General features: G+C 47.1%; 1 protein-coding gene across 1 annotated transcript in view; it reads left to right on the top strand.

Moving 5' to 3' along the window:
* LOC123587446 (SV2 related protein) overlaps positions 1-19,215 on the top strand; it is a 78,954-nt gene extending 59,739 nt beyond the window's left edge. The window contains exons 10-16 of the mRNA XM_045457209.1: positions 664-737; positions 4,020-4,096; positions 7,778-7,885; positions 11,372-11,483; positions 12,374-12,455; positions 17,034-17,123; positions 18,867-19,215. Of these exons, the coding sequence (XP_045313165.1) occupies positions 664-737; positions 4,020-4,096; positions 7,778-7,885; positions 11,372-11,483; positions 12,374-12,455; positions 17,034-17,123; positions 18,867-19,073 (750 nt within the window). The 3' untranslated portion in view covers positions 19,074-19,215. The remainder of the gene's footprint in view (positions 1-663; positions 738-4,019; positions 4,097-7,777; positions 7,886-11,371; positions 11,484-12,373; positions 12,456-17,033; positions 17,124-18,866) is intronic.
* Positions 19,216-24,196: the final 4,981 nt, after the last annotated feature.

Here is a 24,196-nt window from a genome sequence, read left to right as displayed (position 1 = left end):
CTCAGGTCATGATCTCACAGTTTGTGGGTTCAAGCCCCGTGTTGGGCTCTGTGCTGACAGCACAGAGCCTGCTTGGGATTCTCTCTCTCCTTCTGTCCCTCCTTTATGCTCTCTCTCTCTCTCTCTATTGCTCATAAAAAATAAACTTAAAAAAAACGTTGTAGAGCAAAGATTCGATAAATTAGCAAATTATATGAAATTGGCAAATGGGTCATTTAACTAATCAACCTTTGACACATTGGCTTCTGGTGAATTGATTTTCAGTACATTGATTTTTGTGATCTTGACCTAGAGCTGGCTTGGGAGGGCATTAAGTGGTTGGATGCCCCTTGGATTGATTGTCTGCTCCCTGGGTCCATGGCACTGCCCGAGAATCCCTGGGGGTACCAGGCCCAAGAAGTCTGCTTCCCGCTACCGGGATTGCAGAATGTTTCCATCCTTGGGGAACCAAGCCTGTAGACCTTGCTGGGTCCTGGCTGGAGGGCCTCACTGGGCCGGGAGACTTTGTGCCGTGGGATCGGGTCCTGGGTTCCCGGAATCTGAACATGTAGCCCACCAGGAGCTTCCCTCCCTGCTGTGGGTGCCTACGGTCTTAGGCCGCCGGCTGGGGCCCATACTTCTCGAGGGGAGGAGAGCAAATTGCACGTTCTTGTCTTGAAACAGGAAGACCGAGGCAGAATGAGGGACCTTTTCACGCCCCATTTTAGGTGGACAACCTTGTTGCTGTGGTTTATATGGTAAGAGCTGTTTCTTGACACCTTGATCCCCTTCATTCATGCCCTGTTTTGCTTTCTGGTTTTCTTTTTATTTTCATTTATTTATTTTTGGGACAGTGCGAGAGACAGAGTGCAAGCGGTGAGGGGCAGACAGAGGGAGACACAGAATCTGAAGCCGGCTCCAGACTCTGAGCTGTCAGCCCAGAGCCTGATGCGGGGCTCGAACTCACGAACCGTGAGATCATGACCTGAGCCAAAGTCGGACGCTTAACCGACTGAGCCACCCAGGCGCCCCTTTGCTTTCTGTTTTTACGTGATGCACAGATAGCTCTTTGATCGTGGGCAGCAGTTGCAAAATAAAGTGGTTTGGGTATGACTTTCCTGATGTCTGCCTTATTCAGGTATCACCCGTGCTATTCTTTTCTTCGTCGTTTTCTTTAATTGGACTCCCTTTTTACTCAGATAAATGTCCTTTTTAACTACGTTTTTCATTTTAATTCCAACACAGTTAACATGCAATGTTATGTTCGTTTCGGGTGTAGAATACAGCGATTCAACAATTGTATGCATTACTCAGTGCTCATCATGATAAGTGCACTCTTAATCCCCATCACCTATCTCACCCGTCCCCCCAGCCTCCTCCCCTCTGGTAAGTTCTCTATGCTTAAGAGTCTGTTTCTTGATTTGTTTCTCCGTCTCTTTCTTTTCCCTTTGCTCATTTGTGTTGTTTCTTAAATTCCACATATGGATGAAGTCACGTGGTATTTGCCCTCTGGCTGAGATACTACGCTTAGCATTATACTCTCTCGTTCCATCCATGTCATTGCAAATGGCAAGATTTCATTCCTTTTCATGGCTGAGTGATATTCCATTGTATATATAGACCACATCTTCTTTATCCATTCATCTATCGATGGACACTTGGGCTTCTTCCATAATTTGGCTATTATAAATAATGCTGTAGGGACGCCCGGGTGGCTCAGTCAGCTAAGCATCCGACTTCGGCTCAGGGCATGATCTCACGGTCCACGAGTTCAAGTCCTGCATTGGGCTCTGTGCTGCTGACAGCTCAGAGCCTGGAGCCTGCTTCAGATCCTGTGTGTCCCCGCCCGCCCCCCACCCCTCCTCCGCTCACGCTCTATCTTGCTCTGTCTCTCAAAAATAAATAAATGTGAAAAATAAAAATAAAAAAAACAATAAATAATGCTGTAATAAACATAGGGGGGGCGTATATCCTTTCGAATTAGTGTTTTTGTATTCTTTGGGTAAATGCCCAATAGTGCCATAACTGGACCATAGGGTATTTCTATTTTTAATGTTTTGAGGAGACTCCATACTGTTTTCCAGAGTGGCTGCACCAGTTTGCATCCCCACCAACAGTGCACAAGCGTTCAGATAAATGTCTTTTAAAACACTAAAAAAAAAAAAAAAAACCACTTAACAGCAGGCCATAGAGAGAAGGCCCTCCTCAAGAGAAATATAGTAAAAAGTAGCTAGATTGATGATTTGCCAAAGCTCTGAGTTACTGTACTTAATAGAGAGAGAGGCAGATGTTGAGGACTCATTAGCAAGTAAGTGAGACTAGGAAGCCATCAAAGTACAGTTGACCTTCAACAGTGCAGAGTGGGGGTTAAAGGCACAGACCCCTGAGTAGTTGAAAATCTTTTGATCCCCCCCAAACTTCACTAATAGCCTCCTATTAACCAGAAGCCTTACTGATGAACACATATTTTGTCTGTTATATGTATTATATACTGTATTCTTAAAGTAAGCTAGAGAAAAAGTGTTATTAAAATCATCTTCAAGAGAAAATGTAATTGCAGTATTTATTGAAAAAAAAATCTCCTTGTAAGTGGCCCCTGCAGTTCAAACCTGTGTTGTCCAAGGGTCAACTGTAATTGAAAGGAAAATGATAATGCCTGCTCCCTTACTCCTCTTTTCGGGCCATACTGCCTTCGGTGTACCACCAGTGGCATGGGACCCGTGTTTGGGGAACCACTGATTTGGTCAACACGTGCAGCCTTAGAACTCTCAGTCCCAATCCTGGTCTATTTTCCTTAAAACGCGGCCATTCGCGATGGCTGGATGTGGGCAGGGTGGAAGGGAGGGATTTGTACAGAGTAATTACCTGAAAATCCACAACCAGTCAAATCTCAGCTATTCTTTGAACTCTCTATGAAATCATGTATGCAGCATGAATAGTGTGCAGAAGGGGCCTGGCTAACACTTTTCGGAGTTCTGGTGTAACCACTTACCCTTTCCCTATGCACCTTTGAGGAGAGGTGCTAATTAGCAGGGGATCGTCCTGAAAAGTGGTCAATTGCAGGCAAGTGGAGAGGAAGGCCTTGATAATAAACAGAACTGGGCTCCAATTCTGCCCATGCATTCCCGAGAGCTGAACCAAGCATTTATTAAACACCTGCTGTATGCTCAATACAAGTGCTCAGTCTGCAGGATTTTTGAAAAGGGAGAGGAGGTGGTTGACCTAGTTAAGGGTGTCTGTCTTTGCATGCATGTGACTCATTTGGGCCGACGCTGCCCAAATACCGAAGCAGTTAATTAGAGACTATTTCTTGCACCCAATAGAAATCACTAAATTTGCTAGCACATATTGTAACTCAAGGAAATTTATCACCATGGACTAATTATGACAGTTCCCACATAACTGTACTACAGGATGAGAATGTTCTGGTCCTACAGACTTGAGTGTTATGGTTCCTGGGACAATCGGGAATTAACTAACTGGGTCATTCTAATCTGAAATTTTAGGGAAGTCTGCTGACTCCACACTTGTATGGGGTACACAGCAGATGTTTAATAAATGCTTGGTGAGTTGATTCAACTCTCAGGAGTTCAAGGGTAGAGCTGGAGCCCAGTTCTCTGTATTATCAAAGTTTTTCCCTCCTCTTCTCTCTCCACATTGACCAACTTGGCCCAGAAGCCCTGACGGATGTCAGCCATGACTGTTTTCTTCCAAATCTTGGTTCCCCAAACTTTTATTCCCTATTGCCAATTGTGAAAAACAGCCTGGTGTTCTCTGTGATACAATACAGTTGTTGGTCTTTCAAAGGACACAGGATCACATACCTTTAACACACCGCTGTGCTTTGTACCTGCCATTTTCCTGCTCAAGGGCCCCAGGAACCGCCCCCCACCCCCCCCCCCGCCAAAGCCCCAGTGTCACCCACGTCCAAAGACTGGTCCTCGCTGCTATAGACGCAAGTCCTTCCTGAGGGGTTGGGGAAAGGGGATCTTGCATTTCTCCCATCATTTCTTTACCTTTTTTTGCTTCCTTTCTGGCAGGTTTTCCAATGCGTTTTCTTACTATGGATTAGTTCTGCTCACCACTGAGCTCTTTCAGGCAGGAGATGTCTGCAGCAGTGAGTATCAAACTCCCTTTACCAGCTAACCACTCCTACCCCCACCATACACAGTCACACACACATCCCCGCCCCTCGTTCAGCCCTTCATGAGCCCGGCCACGCACAAACGCCAGTGACTTTGTCCCACAGACTCCAGGGAGAAAGTTTCTTCCAAATCCGAGCACAAAAGACCTGGACTGCGGTCTCCGAGATGCTCTGTAGAAACCCGAACGATCTTGTCACGATAGAAGGGACATTATAGCAGAGTCACCGCTTATGTCACGCAAAGGGCTCGATGAAGTACAACACTGAGTTTGATGGCTGTGACCCTGTGCGGTAATTCTCACGTGCGTGTGAAGTCGGAGAACCGGGTAGGATCTCAACCCTGGCCACACAACGGAATCACCTGGGGCCAGTTAAACGATGCCCGGGTCAGTTTACCCAGCATCTCCGGACCCGGGCGTTAGTGGCTTTTAAAAGCTCCCCCGGGGATTCTCTTGTGCAGCCGGAGGTGGGAGCCACTGGACAAAAGGAACAGCCAGAAAGCAAAGACTATATGCACATGTCTGGGATTTCAAACAATTCTATCTTTAAAAATAGGTTCCTAGCATTGAGCCCAGGGTGGAGGATAAAGGGATCAGGTTCTCACTTGTCTGTAGGATTTACCTGGTTATCTTTTTCATAGTAAGCCTCTATAAGCTTAGTTAATAGTTTGGTTTATTGGTGTGAGGATTTAATGAGTTGGTGGCTCAGTGGCAGGTTTGGGATTTGGTAATTGACTACAGATCACATGCCCCCAACAGTGGACCCGCTTAAGCAAAACAGAGGAGGATCCAGGGGAATGTTACAAAGCAGGGGTTGGCAAACTTTTTCCAGAAAGGGCCAGCTGGTCAATATTTTAGGCTTTGTGGGCCATACAAAGAAGGAAAAAGGCTGTGGACAATTGGTTAACGAACAAGCATTGCTCGTGTTCCGATAAAACCTTATTCGTGAATGTGAATTTGGGGCATCCAGATGGCTCAGCCGGTGGAGCATCCGACTCCTGGTTTCGGCTCAGGTCGTGAGCCCAGGGTCATGGCATCGAGCCCTGCATCGGGCTCCTTGCTGAGCATGGAGCCTGCTTGGGGATTCTCTCTCCTCCTGCCCCTTTCCTCCCGCTCACGTGCTCTCGTTCTCTCTCCTTCTCTAAAATTAAAAAAAAGTTTAATGAGTACGAATTTTGACTTCATATCATTTTTATGTCATGAAGTGTTATTCGTCTTTTGATTTTTAAAAATCATTTAAAAATGCAGGGGCACCTGCGTGGCTCAGTCGGTTAAGCGTCCAACTCTTGGTTTCTACTCAGGTCATGATCTTGTGGTTTTGTGAGTTCAGGCCCCGCATCCAGCTCTGCCCTGGCTGCAAGGAGCCTGCTTGGGATTCTCTCTCCCTGCCCCACCCCCGCTCTTGCTGTCTCTGTCTCTTTCAAAATAAATAAATAAACTTAACAAAAGAAATTTTTTTAAGGTAAAAACCATTCTTAGCACGCAGGCCAGGCAGAAACAAACTGGAGACCAGATTTGGCTTCAGGTGATAGTTTGCCAACTCCTGTTAAAAGCTCTCTCTTGGGACGCCTGGGTGGCTCTGTCGGTTAAGCATCCAGCTTCGGGTCAGGTCATGATCTCATGGCTTGTGATCTCAGGACTCATGAGTTCAAGTCCCACATCGGGCTCCGTGCTGACAGCTCGGAGCCTGGAGCCTGCTTCAGATTCTGTGTCTCCCTCTCTCTCTGCCCCTCCCCCACTCGTGCTCTCTCTGTCTCTCAAAAATAAATAAACATTAAAAAAAAAAAAGCCCTTTCTTCTACCTGGGCAGGAGAAGTGATACCGTGGAACAAGCCCACGGCTGGAAATCAGGGAGCCTGGGTTCCAGCACTAAGTAGCCGTGTGATCTTGGACAAGTCATTTATTCAATATTTTCTATAAGCCGGGTACTGATCTAGGTGTTAGGGTACATCAGTGACCACAAAAGACAAATATCCCTACCCTGTGAGCTCATGTTTTAGTGGGGAGAGAGAAAAAGAGAGAGAGAATAGCTTAATAAGTGAGGCAATGACATAGTGTGTTAGAAGGTGATGGGTTGAAGAAAAAAATTTTAAGAAAAGGTAAAATCATGCCTCTCATACAAATATATAATGACCGCATGTCAAAGATTTTAACTCATCAGTTAATGAATGAATTAGTTAAGAACTGTGAAAAGTCTGAGGATTTACCTATTTTCCAGCTAACAGGTTAGGCATGCACGGCTTCCACAGATGCCTGCAAAAGACACAACACTCCTGGATCAGAGACAAAGGACTTTGCTACTCACAGTAATAGCAGTAGCTGGAGTATCAGCATTTCTTACACCAGTGAGGAGCTCCCATTCCCACAGGGTGATGTGAAGAGAGGAGGTCACACCTGTAAGAGCAGTGGGTTATGTTACAAGAGAGGATCTCTGAGCTTAGGGCACCCAGCTCTCTTACACTGGATGGTAAGCCTGCCTGCTCTTGCCCTGTGGGGAGACACTAGACCATTGAAGGCCATAAGCAAACCTGTTCCTTACTCCAAAGGTAGACGCTCCCTGTCAAGGCTGTTGGTTAAACCAAGGTCCTTGAAAAGATAGTCCAGAACAAAGGAAGTCGGTGCCTCTGCTTACAAACCATACAGAGATGTGAGCATCCATGGAGAATTGTCTACTAACACCGGAGGTCTGCTAACACCACAAGAGGTAACAACTGGTTCAAAGGAGAGTTCAAAAGATACATGTATATAGGCAATCAGAAATGCAGAAATGGCTTTACAATTAGAGGCACAACTTGTCAGTATGCATAAGGCAGTAATCAATTGCATCACCAGACACAATTTGCATTTTGATGAACTAGAAGCCTTTGCATTAATACCAATATTCTATAATGTGCAGAGCTCAAAGATAACGAAAAGCAGGACGACCTATAAGGGTACACTAGACAAAACATTTTGCCCATTTCAAAATCGCTCACGCTGTTTGTTAACAAATGTATAGGAAAAGGAGACAGTCAAGCAGGGCAAGGGAGGTCAGGAGGGTGGGGCAGAGCAAGGGGCAGTGGGTATGTTGAAGTTTTAAATGGGGGTGCTCAGGGTGACCTCCATGAGATGAGATTTAAAAAGATATAAAGGATGTGAGGAAATTAGTCATGGGATCTATAAAGAGCATCCCGGAAGAGGCGACAGCCAGTGCAAAGGTCCTGACGCAGGAGTATTGAAGGAAGAGGAAGGATACCAGTGTGGCTCGAGTACAGTGAGCAGAGCAAGGCAGAGAGAGGAGGTGAGATCAAGGAAGTCACGAGGGCCAGGTAATATTGGTGGGGATCATCGAGGCCACCCTGGAGTCTGTCTGCCACAAACGCACCTAGTGTGTGCCATTTCTGGGCTAAGCGCACTCATATGCACAGCCTGCTTTCATTCTCCCACCCACCTTGCCCGGTGGTTTCACCAGCTCCAGTTTTGTGAAGAAACTGAGGCTCAGAGAGATAAAGCGCTGCTGGTTGGAATTGGAACCTGAGTCTGTCGGACTCCGGAGCCTGGGCTCTTTCCACGGTGTCCCAGCTGAATCGTACCCAGGGAAGGAGGTGTGGGGGCAGGAGGGCGTGATTCAAGTTTCTGAGAATGGCTCTTCTTTCTTCTGTCTCCCACCTTCCAGTCTCTAGCCAGAAGAAGGCCGTAGAAGCAAAATGCAGCCTGGCCTGTGAGTACCTGAGTGAGGAGGATTACATGGATCTGCTGTGGACCACGCTCTCTGAGTTTCCAGGTGAGGGAGCTGTGGGAGGTGGGGGCGGGGGCAGGGGAGCCCGTGAACGTGGCCGCTGTTGATCTGGTGGCCCCACCTGGGACAAAATCCCCTTTCCAGGGGAGCTGGAGATTAGTTTTTCAACCCTTAGCTGCAAGTTGTCAAGAGCTGCAAAGGCCACTCTCCCTGAAGGCTAACGAATGAAGCCGCCCGTGTCACGCTCCCTGGCAGAAGACATGAGACTCCCGGGTCAGAGACAAAAGACTGTTACCCATGGCACAGCAAACAAGATGAACAGCGTACTAGTGGCAGCTCCCCTTGCTCTCAAGTCCCACAGGGATGATGAGGGAGGGTCCAAGTGGATGCTACACACGCAATGGAGTAATGGGTGTAGCTGCTGTGCTCTGACTCTTGTCCTTTGATGAGAACCCGCTCACTCAAGTGTGCACGAAAGCTGATAATGGATGATGGTTGCTACTTAAGGAATTACCTGAGCATTCCCTACCATGTCGTGAGTGATCTACTAGTCCCTATATTCTTGACTCTGTGTTCCACAGTTTTCCTTGGCTTCCCAATATCTTCCTCAGTCCCTTTTTCACTTTGCTTACCTAAGGAATCCCAAGCTTAGGGAACCCAGATCTTTCATAATGGGCTGCCAGAAACTTGTCCAGCTTTTGATCTAGAGAGATGCGTCATCTTTATGGACAGTAAAACAGGCTTGCTCTTTGCTCTGGAAGGAGACGGTATCTCTAGCTTCGCAAGGCTGTTGGCTATCCAAACAGAACAAAGGGCAGCCAGTACACAAAAATATAAGAGATCCGTGGAGAATTGCCCCCCATCAGCACTCACACTGGAAGGACTAGTGGGGAGTCAAAAAATCCAAACCTGCACGTAAAGTGAAGGTCATTTATCTTTTTCCTTTAAAAAACTAGTAATTATTACAACAAGAGTGTCTGGTATTTATTGAATACCATACTTTATGTATGTCAGGCTCTATGCTAAATGTTTTCTAGATACGTCTCATTTAGTCTTTTGTAAAATTTAGTTATTGAAATTCAAGTTAGTTAACATACGGCTTCAAGAGAACCCTTTGATTCATCACTTACATATGACACCCAGTGCTCAGCCCAGCAAGTGCCCTCCTGAATGCCCTCACCCATTTAGCCCATCCTCCCACCTACCTCCCCTCCAGCAACCCTCAGTTTGTTCTCTGTATTTAAGAGTCTCTTATGGCTTTCTTCCCTCTCTGTTTTTATCTTATTTTATTTTTCCTTCCCTTCCCCTATGTTCATCTGTTTTATTTCTTAGATACCACATCTGAGTGAAATCATACGATATATGTCTTTCTCTGACTTATTTCGCTTAGCATAATACACTCTAGTTCCATCCATGTTGTTGCAAATGGCAAGATTTCATTCTTTTTGATTGCTGACTAATATTCCAGTGTGTGTGTGTGTGTGTGTGTGTGTGTGTGTGTGTGTACACCTGTATACAGGTATACACACACACACACACACACACACACACATATCTCACATCTTCTTTATCCATTCCTCAGCTGATGGGCATTTAGGCTCTTTCCATAATTTGGCTATTGTTGATAGCACTGCTACAAACATTGGGGTGCATGTACGCCTTTGAATCAGCATTTTTGTATCCTTTGGATAAATACTTAGTAGTGCAATTGTAGTAGGGTGGTTCTATTTTTAATTTTTTGAGGAACCTCCATTCTGTTTTCCAGAGTGGCTGCACCAGCTTGCATACGCACCAACAATGCAAAAGTGTTCCCCTGCCTCCACGTCCCCGGCAACATCTGTCGTTGCCTGAGTTGTTAATGTCAGCCATTCTGACAGGTGTGAGGTGGTATCTCATTGTGGTTTTGATTTGTGTTTCCCTGATGATGAGTGACGTTGAGCATTTTTTCACGTGTCGGTTGGCCATCTGGATGTCTTCCTTGGAGAAGTGTCTGTTCATGTCTTTTGCCCATTTCTTCCCTGGATTATTTGTCTTTTGGGTGTTGAGTTTGATAAGTTCTTTGTAGATTTTGGATACTAACCCTTTATCTGATAATGTCATCTAGTCTTATGAAGTAGCACAATTGTTCCCATTTTACACCTGAAGAAACTGAGGCTCAGAGAGGCGTAGCAAAAACTGTTCCTGGCGACTTGCAGCTGCTAGTATCTGCGTCTCTGTGCCTGAGGGCTATCTCAGGAGGAATGGAAAGCTTCAGTATCTAAAAGCAAACAAACAAGGTGGCTGCAAGTGTCAGGGAGTTAACACCTGGGAGCTGCTTTCAAACGGTAATTGCAGGAGTTGGTGGGGTATAAATAGCCCAGCTTCCTCGCCCATCAGGCAGGAGAATTCTAAAATGGATATTCCATACTGGCTCCCAGAGCCCCCCAGTGGAATTCGGTAGAAATGACCCGCAGTGGTAACTTGCTTGACATGCACTCTTGCCTTCCCTTCCGCATCTTACTTTCCCACCCTCCTATTGGTTCTTCTTTGGGGTGCCTCTCAACTAAACACTTGTACCTGGGCCCTTGTCCCAGGATCTGCTTCTAGGAAAACCCAGCTAAGACGCTAAGTGTCCCACACCCGGCAGGGCTAAGCGCTGTGGTCCCACCCCAGAGCCCACGGTCTTTACTCACGACTACGCCATCCATCTATCTTCCGAAAGCCTTCCCGCAAATAGCTCACAGTAAGAGTAGGGACTCAGAGTTAGACACCACGTTGCCAATAACCGTTTCCATGACTTCATGCACTCACCATGATTTTTCATGATTTCCATGGTATTGCCTTTCTGAAACTCAGAACAAATTCTTACTTACTACATTTATGATTTGTTGTTTCTGTTCACTGGCGTATCCCAAGCTCCTAGCACAACAGTGCCTAACACAAAGATAGGCACTTAATTTTTTAATGAATAAGTGTGGGAAGTGGGGCTATTGCGAGCATTTATTTTGGGGGGTTGTTTTGATGATGAAGCGAGATAACAGATGTAAAAGCGCTGAGCCCACATTTAACAGTTATTATTAATAATAAGCACCATGCTGTACTGTCTCTACTGAGGTTAGGGAATCTTATTTTTACTTAGTCCCATTTTGCAGGGGAAGTAACTGAGGCCCTGAGAACGCAAGCGACTAACGTTCACTCACATGGTCATTGGCAGGATTCAATGCCTCCAGGGTTGTTGGACTGAGGGCCTCAGTTCCCCACTGGCTGTTGGCCAGAGGCCACTTTTCGCTCCTCGCCAGGTAGCCTTCTCCATTAAGACCAGCACCCAAGAAGAGTCAGGGGGCGAGAGAATGCCAGCAAAACAGAAGCTGCAGTCTTTTATAACCTCATCTCAGAAGTGACATCCCAATGCTTTTCTATATTCTAGTCATTGGAAGCGACTTGCTGGGTCCAGCACACTCTCAAGGGTAGCGATTATGCGGGGTGTGAATACCAGGGGGTGTTGGGAGCCATATTGGAAGCTGCCTGCCATGGTGCCCTGCTCTCTTCCAGGTGTCCTTGTGACTCTGTGGATTATTGACCGCCTGGGCCGCAAGAAGACCATGGCCCTGTGCTTCGTCATCTTCTCCCTGTGCAGCCTCCTGCTGTTTATCTGTGTCGGAAGGTGGGTCGTGAAACCCCCTCTCTCTGGCCAGCAGGCCCACTTCTCAGGGCACGGTCAGTGGCTCTTTGGGTCTGTAAGCTGTGGACTGTACTCCTGGTGGTCATCTGAGAGATCCCTCCCCAGCCCCTCGCTAGGACTCTTGACTCTTGACCACAGGATCAGGTTCATATTTGCGCCTCTGGTGGGGTTAAGGGTGGGAGGGCACTTTGGTTCAGGTTTCGCCCCAACACTGTCACTTTTAGACTTTGGACATTGTCCACCAGTGAGATCACGCATACAGCTCTTTATGTATGGGTTAAAAGCATTCCTTTGTTCAATGGAAATACTTCAGGGTCCTGGTTTATAATCCCCTTTTGGCGTTTCTCCATTTTTCCATCAAGAGCCTCAAAATATGGAAGTGGCTTGTGCCTCTCTTGCTCTCGGAGAGGCCCCAGACCATACCTGATGAATTTGTGGAAGGCCTGGAGAGGAAGCTTAGACCCTGACATGGGGGTGTTCTTAGACATTTATGGGAACAATGGAACAGAAGGTCGGGGGTCAGGATTATCCTAAAAATACTGAACAGAAGTTTGCTTTCACTGGCTCAGCTGGCACCTGACTCAATTCCTGCCCCTACAAGGTTCCATCTGGATTTTCAAGTGGTTTATATCACTTCTCTCTGACCTTGCCCCCAACCTGGACTCCACAGATGTTTGCAGCTCTTACCCTGGACTTTGGAGAAAGACAAAATTTATAAAGGCAGGCCTGGGATTGTGTGCCTGTGTGGATTGGGTGAGGGTGGGCTTTGCCCATTTCCGGGGTATAAATTCTGCCTGGGCAGATAGGACTTTGCTGAAACAAGTCAACAGAAGAAAGTACCTGCTCATCGACTTTTTTATTTCTCTCCCTAGAAATATGCTCACTCTGTTACTCTTCATTGCAAGAGCGTTTATTTCTGGAGGCTTCCAGGCAGCCTATGTTTACACACCTGAGGTAGGAGAGGTGTCTGGGAGCAGCCGGGTCGGGGAGGGAAGGAGCTCTGCTTTCAGAAACATCCAGCCTGGGATCCTCAGCATGATATTTATCCTTGGGCTTGGGTCTGTCTGGGTGGGAAGTGAAGCTCTTCATTATTTCAGGCTATCTTCCTGTCTTTTTTTTTTTTTTTTTTTTTTTTTTTTTTTGCTTTTTGCTTTTTGCTTATGAAAGCTAATGTTGAAGGTAAAAGTTCTGAATGGTAGTGAACGGTATAAAACCAAAAATTAAAGGGCCCCATATTCCCCCTTCCTAGACACAACCTTTTTGAATAGTTCAGTTTTTTTCAAAGCATACACTAATTTATGTTAGTGCGTGTACCAGATTGGGTAAGCGAGCAACTGGGAAGAGTTTTAATACAGAAGCTAATTACAGTGGTGAGGGACAAGGCTGAGGGAAACATGAACATGACATAGCAGTGCCCCCGAGCTTGCAGTGGGGTGAAGGTGGCTGGGGACTCTGCCGCCACCCAGAGTCGGTGGGATGTTGAGAGGGGAGTGTTCCAGGGTCCCAGGAGAGAGCTGCGTAGAGAGAAGTTGTGACCTTCAGCTGAGGGACGCACGGACTGAGGCAGCCTGGAGGGGAAGATCAGGAGAATGAATACCCCGACCTCTCTCTTCTGCCCGCTCCCATCTCCCACTGGGGTTGCCCATTGGCTGAGCCTAACCAGAAGCCAGAAGGCCAGGGAACCCTTGGTGGTCCACATCGGCCAGCCCCAGGGCAGAGAATGAGGTGGGGAAATTCGGAGGGAAAGATGAAAGACTATGAGCCCAGGACATAGGAATCTACTTTGTTCTTTTTAACAGTTACTAATCTATACTATATATACAATATTTACTACATATAGTATATCCTGTATACAATATACTAATATATACCACATATTACATACTATACTATATGGTGTATGTATAATATATATATATTTTTATACCTCCCTTTACTGTATTGTGTAGTATATAACTATATATTATATACTGCATTTTTTATACTATCAATACTATATATATTATATACTATACTATATAGTATATATACATATTTTTTATCCCTCCCTTTACTATACTGTCTAGTATATAACTATATATTATATACTGCATTTTTTATACTATAAATACTATGTCTATTATATACTATACTATATAGTATATATATATATATTTCTTTATACCTCCCTTTACTGTACTGTGTAGTATAACTATATGTTATATACTCTATTTTATTATACTATAAATACTATATATATTATATACTATACTATATAGTATATATACATATTTTTATCCCTCCCTTTGCTATACTGTGTAGTATATAACTATATATTATATACTCTATTATACTATAAATACTATGTATATTATATGCTATACTATATAGTGTATATATATATATTTTCATACCTCCTTTTACTATACTGTGTAGTATATAACTATATATTATATGCTCTATTTTATTATACTACAAATACTATGTATATTATATACTATGCTATATAGTATGTGTACTTTATATTATATACTATACTTTATTATACTATATGGTATATATATATGCATACATATTATATACTTTACAATATAGTACAGACAAATCATAATTTTTTAAAGAGTTTATTTATTTATTTAGAGAGAGAGTGGGGGAGTCAGTGCAGAGCCTGATAAGGGGCTCGAGCTCACAAGCCATGCGATGATCATGGCCTGAGCTGAAGTCAGACACTTAACCGACTGAGCCACCCAGGCACCCTGGACAAGTCATAAGTTGATAACAATTCTACGGATATTTGGCTTGTTTTCCAACTTTTCACTATCACAGACAGTGCTGAGGTAAACAGCTTTATATAGTCTTGGGCACACGTATCCTTCCTGTAGAATAAATGCCAAGATATGGAATTGTTGAGTGAAAGCCTATCAACGTTACAAACATTGAGATGAGTTGAAAAATCACTTTCTAAAATGTTGTACAAGTTTGCGCTCCACACAATAGCGTCTGAGCGTGCCTCAGTTTCCCACACTCAGGGATTATGGGTTGTTTATTTTATATCTATTGTATTTTATTTCATCTTATTTTTTCAAAGTTTAGTTAAGAGAGACTGAGACAGCGTGGGGGGTGGGGGGCAGGCAGAGAGAGAGGAGACAGAGAATCCAAAGTAGGTCTGAGCTGCAAGTGCTGGGCCCAACGCGGGGCTCGAACTCACGAAACCGTGAGATCATGACCTGAGCCGAAATCACGAGTCAGGTGCTTAACCACCTGAATCACCCAGGTGCCCCTAGTTCATCTTACTTTAGATAGAAGCAAAGGGAGAAGGAGAATATTATATACCAGATACTGTGCCAGGGGAAAGACGGTGTCTGGATTAGCCCTCATTCCCGCAGCACCCCGGAGCCCTCGCTCTGAGTCATCGTCCTCACCCTGCTCCAATCCTGCCTCCTCCAAGAAGCCCTCCCAGATCTCCCCCTCCCCTGACTTCCTTGTGCATCCAGTGTCTGTGCCCCTCTTCTAATACTATGTCTGTCGATCTCGTTTGAATGGTAAACTGTGGAACATCCGCCGGGGAATACAATTACGGCAGTTAATGATGAGGTGGTTATGAGCAGTTAAGAACGAGGTAGGTATCTATATACGATGTTAATAAGATTTCAAGACATAGCGCTGAATGGATAGAGCAAGCTGCAGAATGGTACGCTATGATACCGTTTATATTTTTATTTTATTTTATTTTTTTTAATTTTTTTTCAACATTTATTTATTTTTGGGACAGAGAGAGACAGAGCATGAACGGGGGAGGGGCAGAGAGAGAGGGAGACACAGAATCGGAAACAGGCTCCAGGCTCTGAGCCATCAGCCCAGAGCCTGACGCGGGGCTCGAACTCACGGACCGCGAGATCGTGACCTGGCTGAAGTCGGACGCTCAACCGACTGCGCCACCCAGGCGCCCCCCGTTTATATTTTTAAAACGATGCTGTGTATTTTGTATACACATATTTTTTAACACACCTGGGTGGATACATTCCACACCTTATTAATAGTGGGAACCTCTGGGGAGTATTTCCTAGGAGAGGTTGTAGATCCAAGGACGGCCGGGTGATTTCATTTTTGACAAGGAGAATATATTTATGTGTTGCTTCTGTCGTTGGGTGAATTAAAATATCCTCTGTAGGGGTGCCTGGGTGGCTCAGTGGGTTAAGCGTCAGACTCTTGGTTTCAGCTCCGGTCGTGATCTCACGGTTTGTGAGTTCAAGCCCCGCATCAGGCTCTGTGCCGATAGCTACAGAGCCTGCTTGGCTCTCTCTCTCTGCCCTTCCCCCGTGGGCTCACTCTCTTTTTCTCTCTCTCTCTCTCTCAAAATAAATAAACACTAAAAAATGGAAAAAAATAAAATATCACAGGTAAATGCATGTGGTATGCACTCAAAAACTTTGCTGAGCGAATAAATAAACGAATGAACGTAGATGTGTATACGGTCATAGAAAAACCTGGAAGGATATACATTCAAACGTGACAACGGTTATCTCTGAGTTTTGGGATCGTGCGTGAATTTTATTTTTCCCTTCACATTCTTCATTCTTCCCGAGCTTCTGCACAGAGCATTGGAGTTGTTAGAGGCACGCTAGCTGCTGTAACAAATAACTCCTCAAAGGGAATGTATTGACCCAACAGCAGTTTCTCACTAATGAAACAGTCCAACATGGTGTCCCAGGTTGGTGGACAGCCTCCATTTCCACAGTGATTCAGGGACCCAAGTTCTTTGCATCTTGCAACTTCATCCAGTAATGATGAACCAAGGGTGATTTTGCCCCCCAGCGGCCATTTGCAATGTCTGCAGATACGTTGGGTTGTCACAACTCAGGAGAGCCGTGCAGAAGGTTCTCCTGCATCTAGCGGGTAGGGGGCAGGGATGCTGCTAAACATCCGCCGATGCCCAGGACGGCCCCTCACCACAAAGAATGACCCACCCCCAAAGGGCCACAGTGCCAAGGTTGAAAAATCCTGCCCCAGGGCCTTGGAGTCCTCCTTCCAGCCAGCGGACTGGGGAAGGGAGTGGAGAAGACACGGCCTAGGTCTGGAAGATGCACAGTCACTTCTCACTTTGCCCGAGGGAGAGCTAGGCACGGGGCCACTCTGGGTACGAACTGAGAAACTGTGTAAGCATTTCAATCTCTGTCTCAGTGAAACGCCTTGAAAGGCTGGGGCCGGTGCTGCGGGGTGAACTAATGAAAAGAGGCGGGAGAACAGTATCTGGATGCAGAATGGGGAGTGGTTCCTGGCAGAGTCTTTGGAGGCCATCCTGGGCACCGAGGACCCCTAACTGGGTTCCCACCCACAGCTTGGCCTCTCGCCCTCTTTCTCCATTGAACCTCCTATCCCCTTTGAGATAAGAATCCCCACCTGGTCTCCCACCCCTCGATGGGGTCACCAACACCCGAGTGATCCACGCTACCTCCGGGCCCGCGGGCGTCAGTCCTATCGCTCCTGAGCCAGAGTAGGGCTGGGGGGAGGATCCTGCATTTTCTCAAGCCCGCACCCATGGCTGTGTTGCAGGTCTACCCCACGGCAACTCGAGCGCTCGGCCTGGGCACCTGCAGCGGCATGGCGAGAGTGGGTGCTCTCATTACTCCGTTCATTGCTCAGGTAGGTGTCACCTCCGAATCCGGGGTTGGGGGGAGGCGGGGAGGGGCGCAAAAGCCAGAGCACAGAAAGCAGTTACACCACGTTCAGACGTCTGCAGAACCTTCCATGCACCTCATCTTCTTTTACCCTAACAGCCCGTCCTATGAAAGGAACCGTGTTGCTTGCAAATGAGCAAACGGGCTCCGAAAGGCAAAGCGACTTGCTCAAGGTCACACGGCTGGGAAGCAGAGAAGCTGGGACTCAAACCCAAGTCTTTCCTATGCAGAAGACCCGGGGTGTGTGTGGGGGGTGGGGGGGGGGGTGGGGGTGCACCATCTGATTGGACCAAAAACAAATTGGATGAAAACAAGAGGAAAACAAACTGTTGAAAACAACATTTAGTGGGAAACAGATGTCCCTGGCCATGGTTTCGGAGTTGGATAATGAGGTGTTTTTGCAGAATTTTGCAGCCCCTTGTGTGTCTTGAAGCATTTCTATCCATTTTTAGGGATCTTATTTTGAAGTCGTTTTGCTTTTTTTAATAGCCTTTATCGCTTTTTTTTTTTTTTTTTTTTAACCAAGGTACAAGTCTCATAACGTAAAATGAACCATTTTGAAGTGAACAGTTCAGGGGCGCCTGGCTGGCTCAGTGGGAAGAGCATGCAGCTCTTGAGCTCAGAGTCCTGAGTTCAAGCCCCACATTGGGTGTAGAGAGTACTTAAAGAAATAAAGTCTAAAAAATTAAAGTGAACAAGTCAGTGGCATTTAGCACGTTCACAGTGCTGTGCAACCACCACCCCTATCTAGTTCCAAAACATTGTCATCAAATAAAAGTCCATACCCCCCCCCAAAAAAAGTCCTATTCATTAGACAGTTACCCCCTTTTTCCCCCTCTTCCCTTGCCAACCCCAAGGTGCATTTTTTTAAGTTTATTTATTTGGAGAGAGAGAGAGAATCCCAAGCAGGCTTTGCACTGTCAGCACAGAGCCTGATACGGGGCTCGAACCCACGGACCGTGAGATCGTGACCTGAGCCGAAGTCGGAGCCTAACCGACTGAGCCACCCAGGGGCTCCCAAGGTGCATTTTTTTAAAAAGGAAGCTCTACACCCAACATGGGGCTTGAACTCGTGACGTGAAGATTTAAGAGTCGCGTGTTCTACCGACTGAGCCAGCCAGGTGACCCTGTGCGTTGTCTGTATGTACCTATTCTGGATTTTTCACATAAATAGAATTCCGCCACGTGTTTCAGCCAAGTAGCTCTGTTCTGGGCTGTTGTGTCTGGCCATTGTATGTCCCCACTACCTACTGTTGGTTGAGAGCTGGCCACGCGCCTGCAGGGGACCGAGTCGTCTTGGGGTTTCCTCTCACTGGGAGGGGGTTACTGCCCTTACCCATCTGGCAGATGAGCAAATGAGGCTGGGCTCTGCTGTTAATCTAGAAAGTCAGCAGAGGTCCTGCTCTGAGAGAGAGTGTCGTTTCAAGGAATACAGGCCCTAGAGCCTGATGGGGATGGAGCTCAAATCCCAGCCCCGTCCTGAGTATCTGTGAGAACTCGAGTATGCCACTTACTTACCCCTCTTTGAGGCTCAGTTTTTCCCCTCTGCAAAATGGGGACACGTGCCTCGCTCTGTCGTGAGGACTCAATGGGATCAGTGCAGAGAGCGCTTACAAGTGGGCCTGGAGTCATCAGTACCTCCCGAAGGGTCGGTGGCATCTGTGACTCAGGAGGGACACCCTCACCGGCACGTGTCTCCCTCCCCCAGGTCATGCTGGAATCTTCCGTGTACCTGACGCTGGCAGTTTACAGTGGCTGCTGCCTCCTGGCCGCCCTGGCCTCCTGCTTTTTGCCCATCGAGACCAAAGGCCGCGGACTGCAGGAGTCCAGCCACCGGGAGTGGGGCCAGGAGATGGTCGGTCGAGGGGCGCACGGCACAGGCATCACCAGGTCGAACTCTGGCTCTCAGGAGTAGTGACCGATGCAGGGCTGAGCTGGTCTTTGGGGCTGTAGAAGGCAGGGAGCTGGTGGAACCCAGTTGGGGCACCGACCGTCACTGCCGACATCCAGAACTTACCCGGGGGGACAACCTGGACCAACAGGGTTTTGTGTCTTGACTCTGTTTGCTCATATTCATCGAGATCCACCCGGGAATGGGGAGGCATTTGCTCTGGGGGGTTCTCTGTGTGTGGGGGGGAGGTTTGTCAATAACCTGTGGACCTGCATGGGAAAACTGCCACATGAGGAGTGGCCGGTGTCCCCGAAGGCCAACCGGGCGCCACCCGGCGTCAGCCAGTCGCACCCTTGGTGAACAATAGCCAACAAATCTCTGTAGATACAGTCCAGGCCCAGAGCCCCGTTAAGACCTGCCACCCAGGGAGTCAACACCTGCCATCCACCAACAGTACCTGTTCAGTAGGTTCTCCTACACCCCCAGCCCCAGGCTTTCTTCTCTGAAATCGTGGGTGACCCAGATGTGGCTTGAACAGCTTTTTCCTGGGTCTGAGAGATGCCCTCTCAGAAGGGGCTCCTCGGTTTGCCTCCCCATGGCCTGCCTAGTGGACACTCTGGCAGATGGACGTGCATTTGAACTTGAGCCACGTGTCCCCTCCTGGCCCCTCTGGGGCTGCTCTCCCTGGCTCCAGGAGATGCACATGACCAAGGGGACAGCCGGGCTTACCCCAGATGACACCCCCAGAAAGCTGTCGTCCTCTCCCGCCCCCAGGAATTGGGGACTGAGGCCAGAGGAGGTGAGGATAAAGCCCAAAGCCAAAGCAGGGGCCTCCCCTTCGGAAGCAACGAAGGCCAGGCTGGGGGCTTCTTTTCTGACCCCTTCGTCGATCAGGCTGGTTGGTGGCTCTTGGAGAAAGAAAACAGTTAACTCAGGTTTCCGTACTTTGGAGCTGGAGGGTGGGTACATGGCTAAATGGGCAGGAAACGAAGGGGTGCTACATCACCCACTCACTCCCATTGGGATCAGGGAACCAGGAATCCTTCCTCCCTGGTTTCTTCCTCTCTGCTCTCAAGGGCTGGCTTGGTCTTTACATACAGGTAGCTCCTGGGGTCCCAGCCCTAGTTCCCAGCCACCAGTGGGGAGGAACGGGAGGGCCCAGACGTGTGACGTGTGTACATTTTCAAAGGAAGAGAAGAGCGCTCGGTTGGGTTTGGGGTTGGCCTCTGGAGGAAGGGCTGACCCCATGTCTCAGCAGACAGCATCCGCCTCCAGGATTTGGTTTACATGAGCCCTTTCCCCATCATGAAGGCAGGGAAGCCAGAGGAGGAGGGAGGAAGCTGCTGGATCCCATCAAAGGCCAGAGAAGACTGACCTTCTGCGTGGAGATGCCTGCTTGGAGCAAACATTTTGAGGAAGCCAAATGTGTATGTTCATCTCTTATTAAAACTTGTTGGTGATGGACATTGTAAGGGTCCAAGTTTGTCCATGTGTCATGATGTCCTAGTGACCGTTCACCTTAAGGACCTTGCTAACTTTGTCCATCCAGGGTCATCGCAATGCTGTGGTATGATAATCTTTCCAATATGGTGGACAAGTTGCACAAGTTGGTGGCCAATGTCATGACTTCGAGTCTGATGGAGACAACACTCTTTTTTGATGGTGTGGAGGTCACAGTGGGTGACTTTTGCAAGCCCAGGTCGCGGGTCAATGGCAAACATTCCCATGGGCCTGAAATACAGACTGCAGCCCCCTTGGCCCGGCAGCCAGAGAGGAGGTGGCTTGGCCACCTTGGATCTATCCCTCCCAGACACCCACATTTCCTTAAACCATGAGTGGCTATGCCTCTAATTATTTCTGATCTGCTGAGCTCTCCTGGGTAATGCAGAACTTTTGCTTGTTTTTTTCTTTCTTTTCCTTCTTTCCCTTCTTTTCTTTCTTTCCCTTCTTTCCCTCACTCCCTCCCTGCTGTCCAGAGACTGCCAGATGTCCCCTTACACTCACCCTCAAATAACCTGGAGGAGCCAGGGGCCAGGGTGGGGAAGAGCGCTTGGTGGGCAGGAGTATTTTCCAGGCGCTGGGGCAATGAGGCTTGCAGTTGAGGGCTTTCTCTTCTTGAGAAGATGAAATCTTAAAACTCTTCGCCTTCTAAATTGCCTGCCCTTAAAAAGGAGCTGCACAGGAAATGTGCAGGAAAAATGCACAGGAAAAAGTGATACAAGAACCTCACTGAAGCTGTCCAAGCTTCTGAAATATACAAGGCCTTTGGCTGAAGACATTTGTATCTAACTTTGGACTATCCCAAAGCTCCTGCTTACATTAATGGAAATGTCCTCCCTTTCTCTTGGTGTTAGGAAAGATTTCAGAAAATGGTAAGAGATGTTCAGTGTAGCCAAGGCTTTGTGATTTCTTTCTTTCCCTTATTCCGAGTAGTCTTAGAACCCAGAAGTGAGATGTGTTGGCAATGACATAAGAGTATCTTAGGGATGGACTTTGAAATGAATACAGATATTCATGATTTTTGACCAGTGGTAAGTTACAGAGAGCCTTGAAGGATAAGATCAAGAGTCTCCCTTGGTTACTACTAGTAAACATCAAAGGTCTGGGATAACCTTGAGCTGCAAGCCGAAGTAAAACCAGTCAACAGTAGCTTACCCGTTTGAGTATCAGTTCTTCATTTAATGACAAGCCCAGGGTCAGGTGGTTCTAAGGAAGACTCAGCAGCTCAAAGATGTTATCAAGAACCCCTCCTCTTTTTGCTTCTCTTCTATGCCGTCCTCTGCCAGTTGGCCATTTGACCCTATGCGTGAAACCTTAAGATCACAAGATGGCTGCCAAGGTGCCAGGCATCACATTTTTTTCAAAAGAGATAGAATGGGGAAGGAACAGTCGCAGGAAATTTTCTTTCTAAAAGGGCTGAGTCTAAAAAAGCATGTGTCTTCCTCCAGGGCTAGAGAAGGAAGGGCCTCCTTCCCATAGGATCGAGGGGTACACAGCTTCTTGAACACAAATTGGGGTTCTGTTAGCATGAAGAAGGACGGATGGTGAGAGGGGGACGGTTGAGGGGAGCCTTGCCACGGAGTTCTCAAGGCCGTTTTAACTGCAAGGAATAGAAATCGGACCCAGCTTAATTCGAGTGAAGAAACGCAGCTTTATTGTAAGGCTGGGACCAGGAGTTAATTTCCTCCCGTGGCACCAGGGAACGTAAGTGAGTGGAACAGAGGTGTGTGGAGCCCACAGCAACATGCATGTTAACTCTTGCGTCTGTCTGTTGTAACTGTATTATAGATCATGTCCTGGCATGTGGTCAGTGTGCGTGGAGTATCTACCATGCATCTATCGGGCATGATACTCAATACTGAGGATACAAAAAGGAATGAGACACGTCCTTACCTTCATGAACTCACGGCGCAGTGCGGGGAACAGGCACAAACAAGGTCATTGTGATACGGTGTGATGTGAACCCTACTGGAGGGATGCACAGTGTAACAGGAAGCACACAGAATGCCAATCCTGAAGCCCCACGACATCCTGGAGCCCCTTCTCACTCTTCAAAGGTTCAGCGGTTTCGATCAGACTTTAGTCACTGGGGGTACTTTGCTACATTCTGATTCTTTGACGTTTAAGCGTACAGACACGTCACGAATAATCATTCACGATTAATCAAGAATACTCGGGGATGAACCACTTCAAATCCCCCTGCCCCCATCAATGCCAGAGAACAGAGTGCTTTGCAGATTCAGCAATAAGAAAACAAAAATTCCACCCACAATACCATCGAAAAGAATAAAACACTTAGGAATAAATTGCACAAAAGGACTACAAGGCTCTTACAGACTGCAAAACGTTGCTTAAAGAAACCGAAGATCTGAAAAAATGGAGAAACGTTCCTTGTTCGTGGACTTACAGTCATCAAGTACGTAGGTACTCCCTAAATTGATCTATAAATACAACACAATCCCGATCAAAATCCCTGACTGGTTCTTCTTTTGCAGAAATTGGCAAGCTGGGTGTAGAATTCATATGAAACTGCAAAGGACTCAGAAGAGCCAAAAAAAAAAAAAATCTTGAAAAAGATGAATAAATGTGGAAGGCTCACACTTCCTAATTATAAAACTTCTTATAAAGCCTCAGTAATCAAGACAGTGGGCTACTATCATAAGGATACAGATCAATGGAGTAGAATTGAAGTTCCCCAAATTCACCCATATATTTATGATCACGATCGACTTTTTTTAAACGTTTACTTCTTTATTTTTGAATGGGGGGGGGGGGAGGAGCAGAGGGAGAGAGAAAGAATCCCAAGCAGACTTCACACCGTTAGCGCAGAACCCGATGCGGGGCTTGATCCCATGGACTGAGCCCAAGTCAAGAGTCAGACGCTCAACCGAGTGAGCCACCCAGGTGCCGCTGTGGTCAATTGATTTTTGACAAAGGTACCAAGACAATTCAACGAGGAAAGATAATACTCTCTAAATTCATCAATTCCTGGCCTGGAATCTCCTTTCTACCCCTTCCCAGCTGTTGACTGGGAATAACGTGAATAACTTCTGCAAGAATTTAGCACTGACGCCCAGTTAGAATGCAATCAATTTTAGGTATAATAATAATGATTGATTCTTATTCCTAGGATAGGAACTCTACCTTAGCTCTTGGATCCCTCACTCTATTTAGCTCAGTGCCATCCCAAATCACGAAGACCCCACTGAGCATGGGAAGGAGAAGACGGTGATGGCGTGGATGTAGACGGCATGGCACGGGCCAGTCAAGACCTCGTCACAGCACTAAGGGGGCCACGGGTCCCAGATGCAGGAAGGCTTCCTCCAGGCTCTGGTCTCCCCCAAAAGCCCAGACAGATGCAAATTCTACCTCAGAGCCTGAGGCAGGTAATTAGGGACAGGGATGCTAAGGTGCCCTGTAGGTTCGTTAAAGGCTTTCAGAAACATCTGGAAGTCCATTTGTCATCTCAGAGGGGTGCCAGCCAGAAGAGAAGAAAGGCATTAAATCTGCCCCGCCCCCCAACAAGGACTATGCGTGGTGAGTTCAGTTCTCTGTGAAGGGGTCCCTTGTGGGATGTTCCCTCCAGTGGCCCCTCCTCGGGGCTCACGGGGCCGTTCAGCAGGTTGCTGATGCTGTTGGGAATCCTG

This window comes from Leopardus geoffroyi, chromosome D3 (genome assembly GCF_018350155.1).
Source record: "Leopardus geoffroyi isolate Oge1 chromosome D3, O.geoffroyi_Oge1_pat1.0, whole genome shotgun sequence".
NCBI lineage: Eukaryota > Metazoa > Chordata > Mammalia > Carnivora > Felidae > Leopardus > Leopardus geoffroyi.
This window is presented reverse-complemented; position numbering and strand designations above follow the sequence as displayed.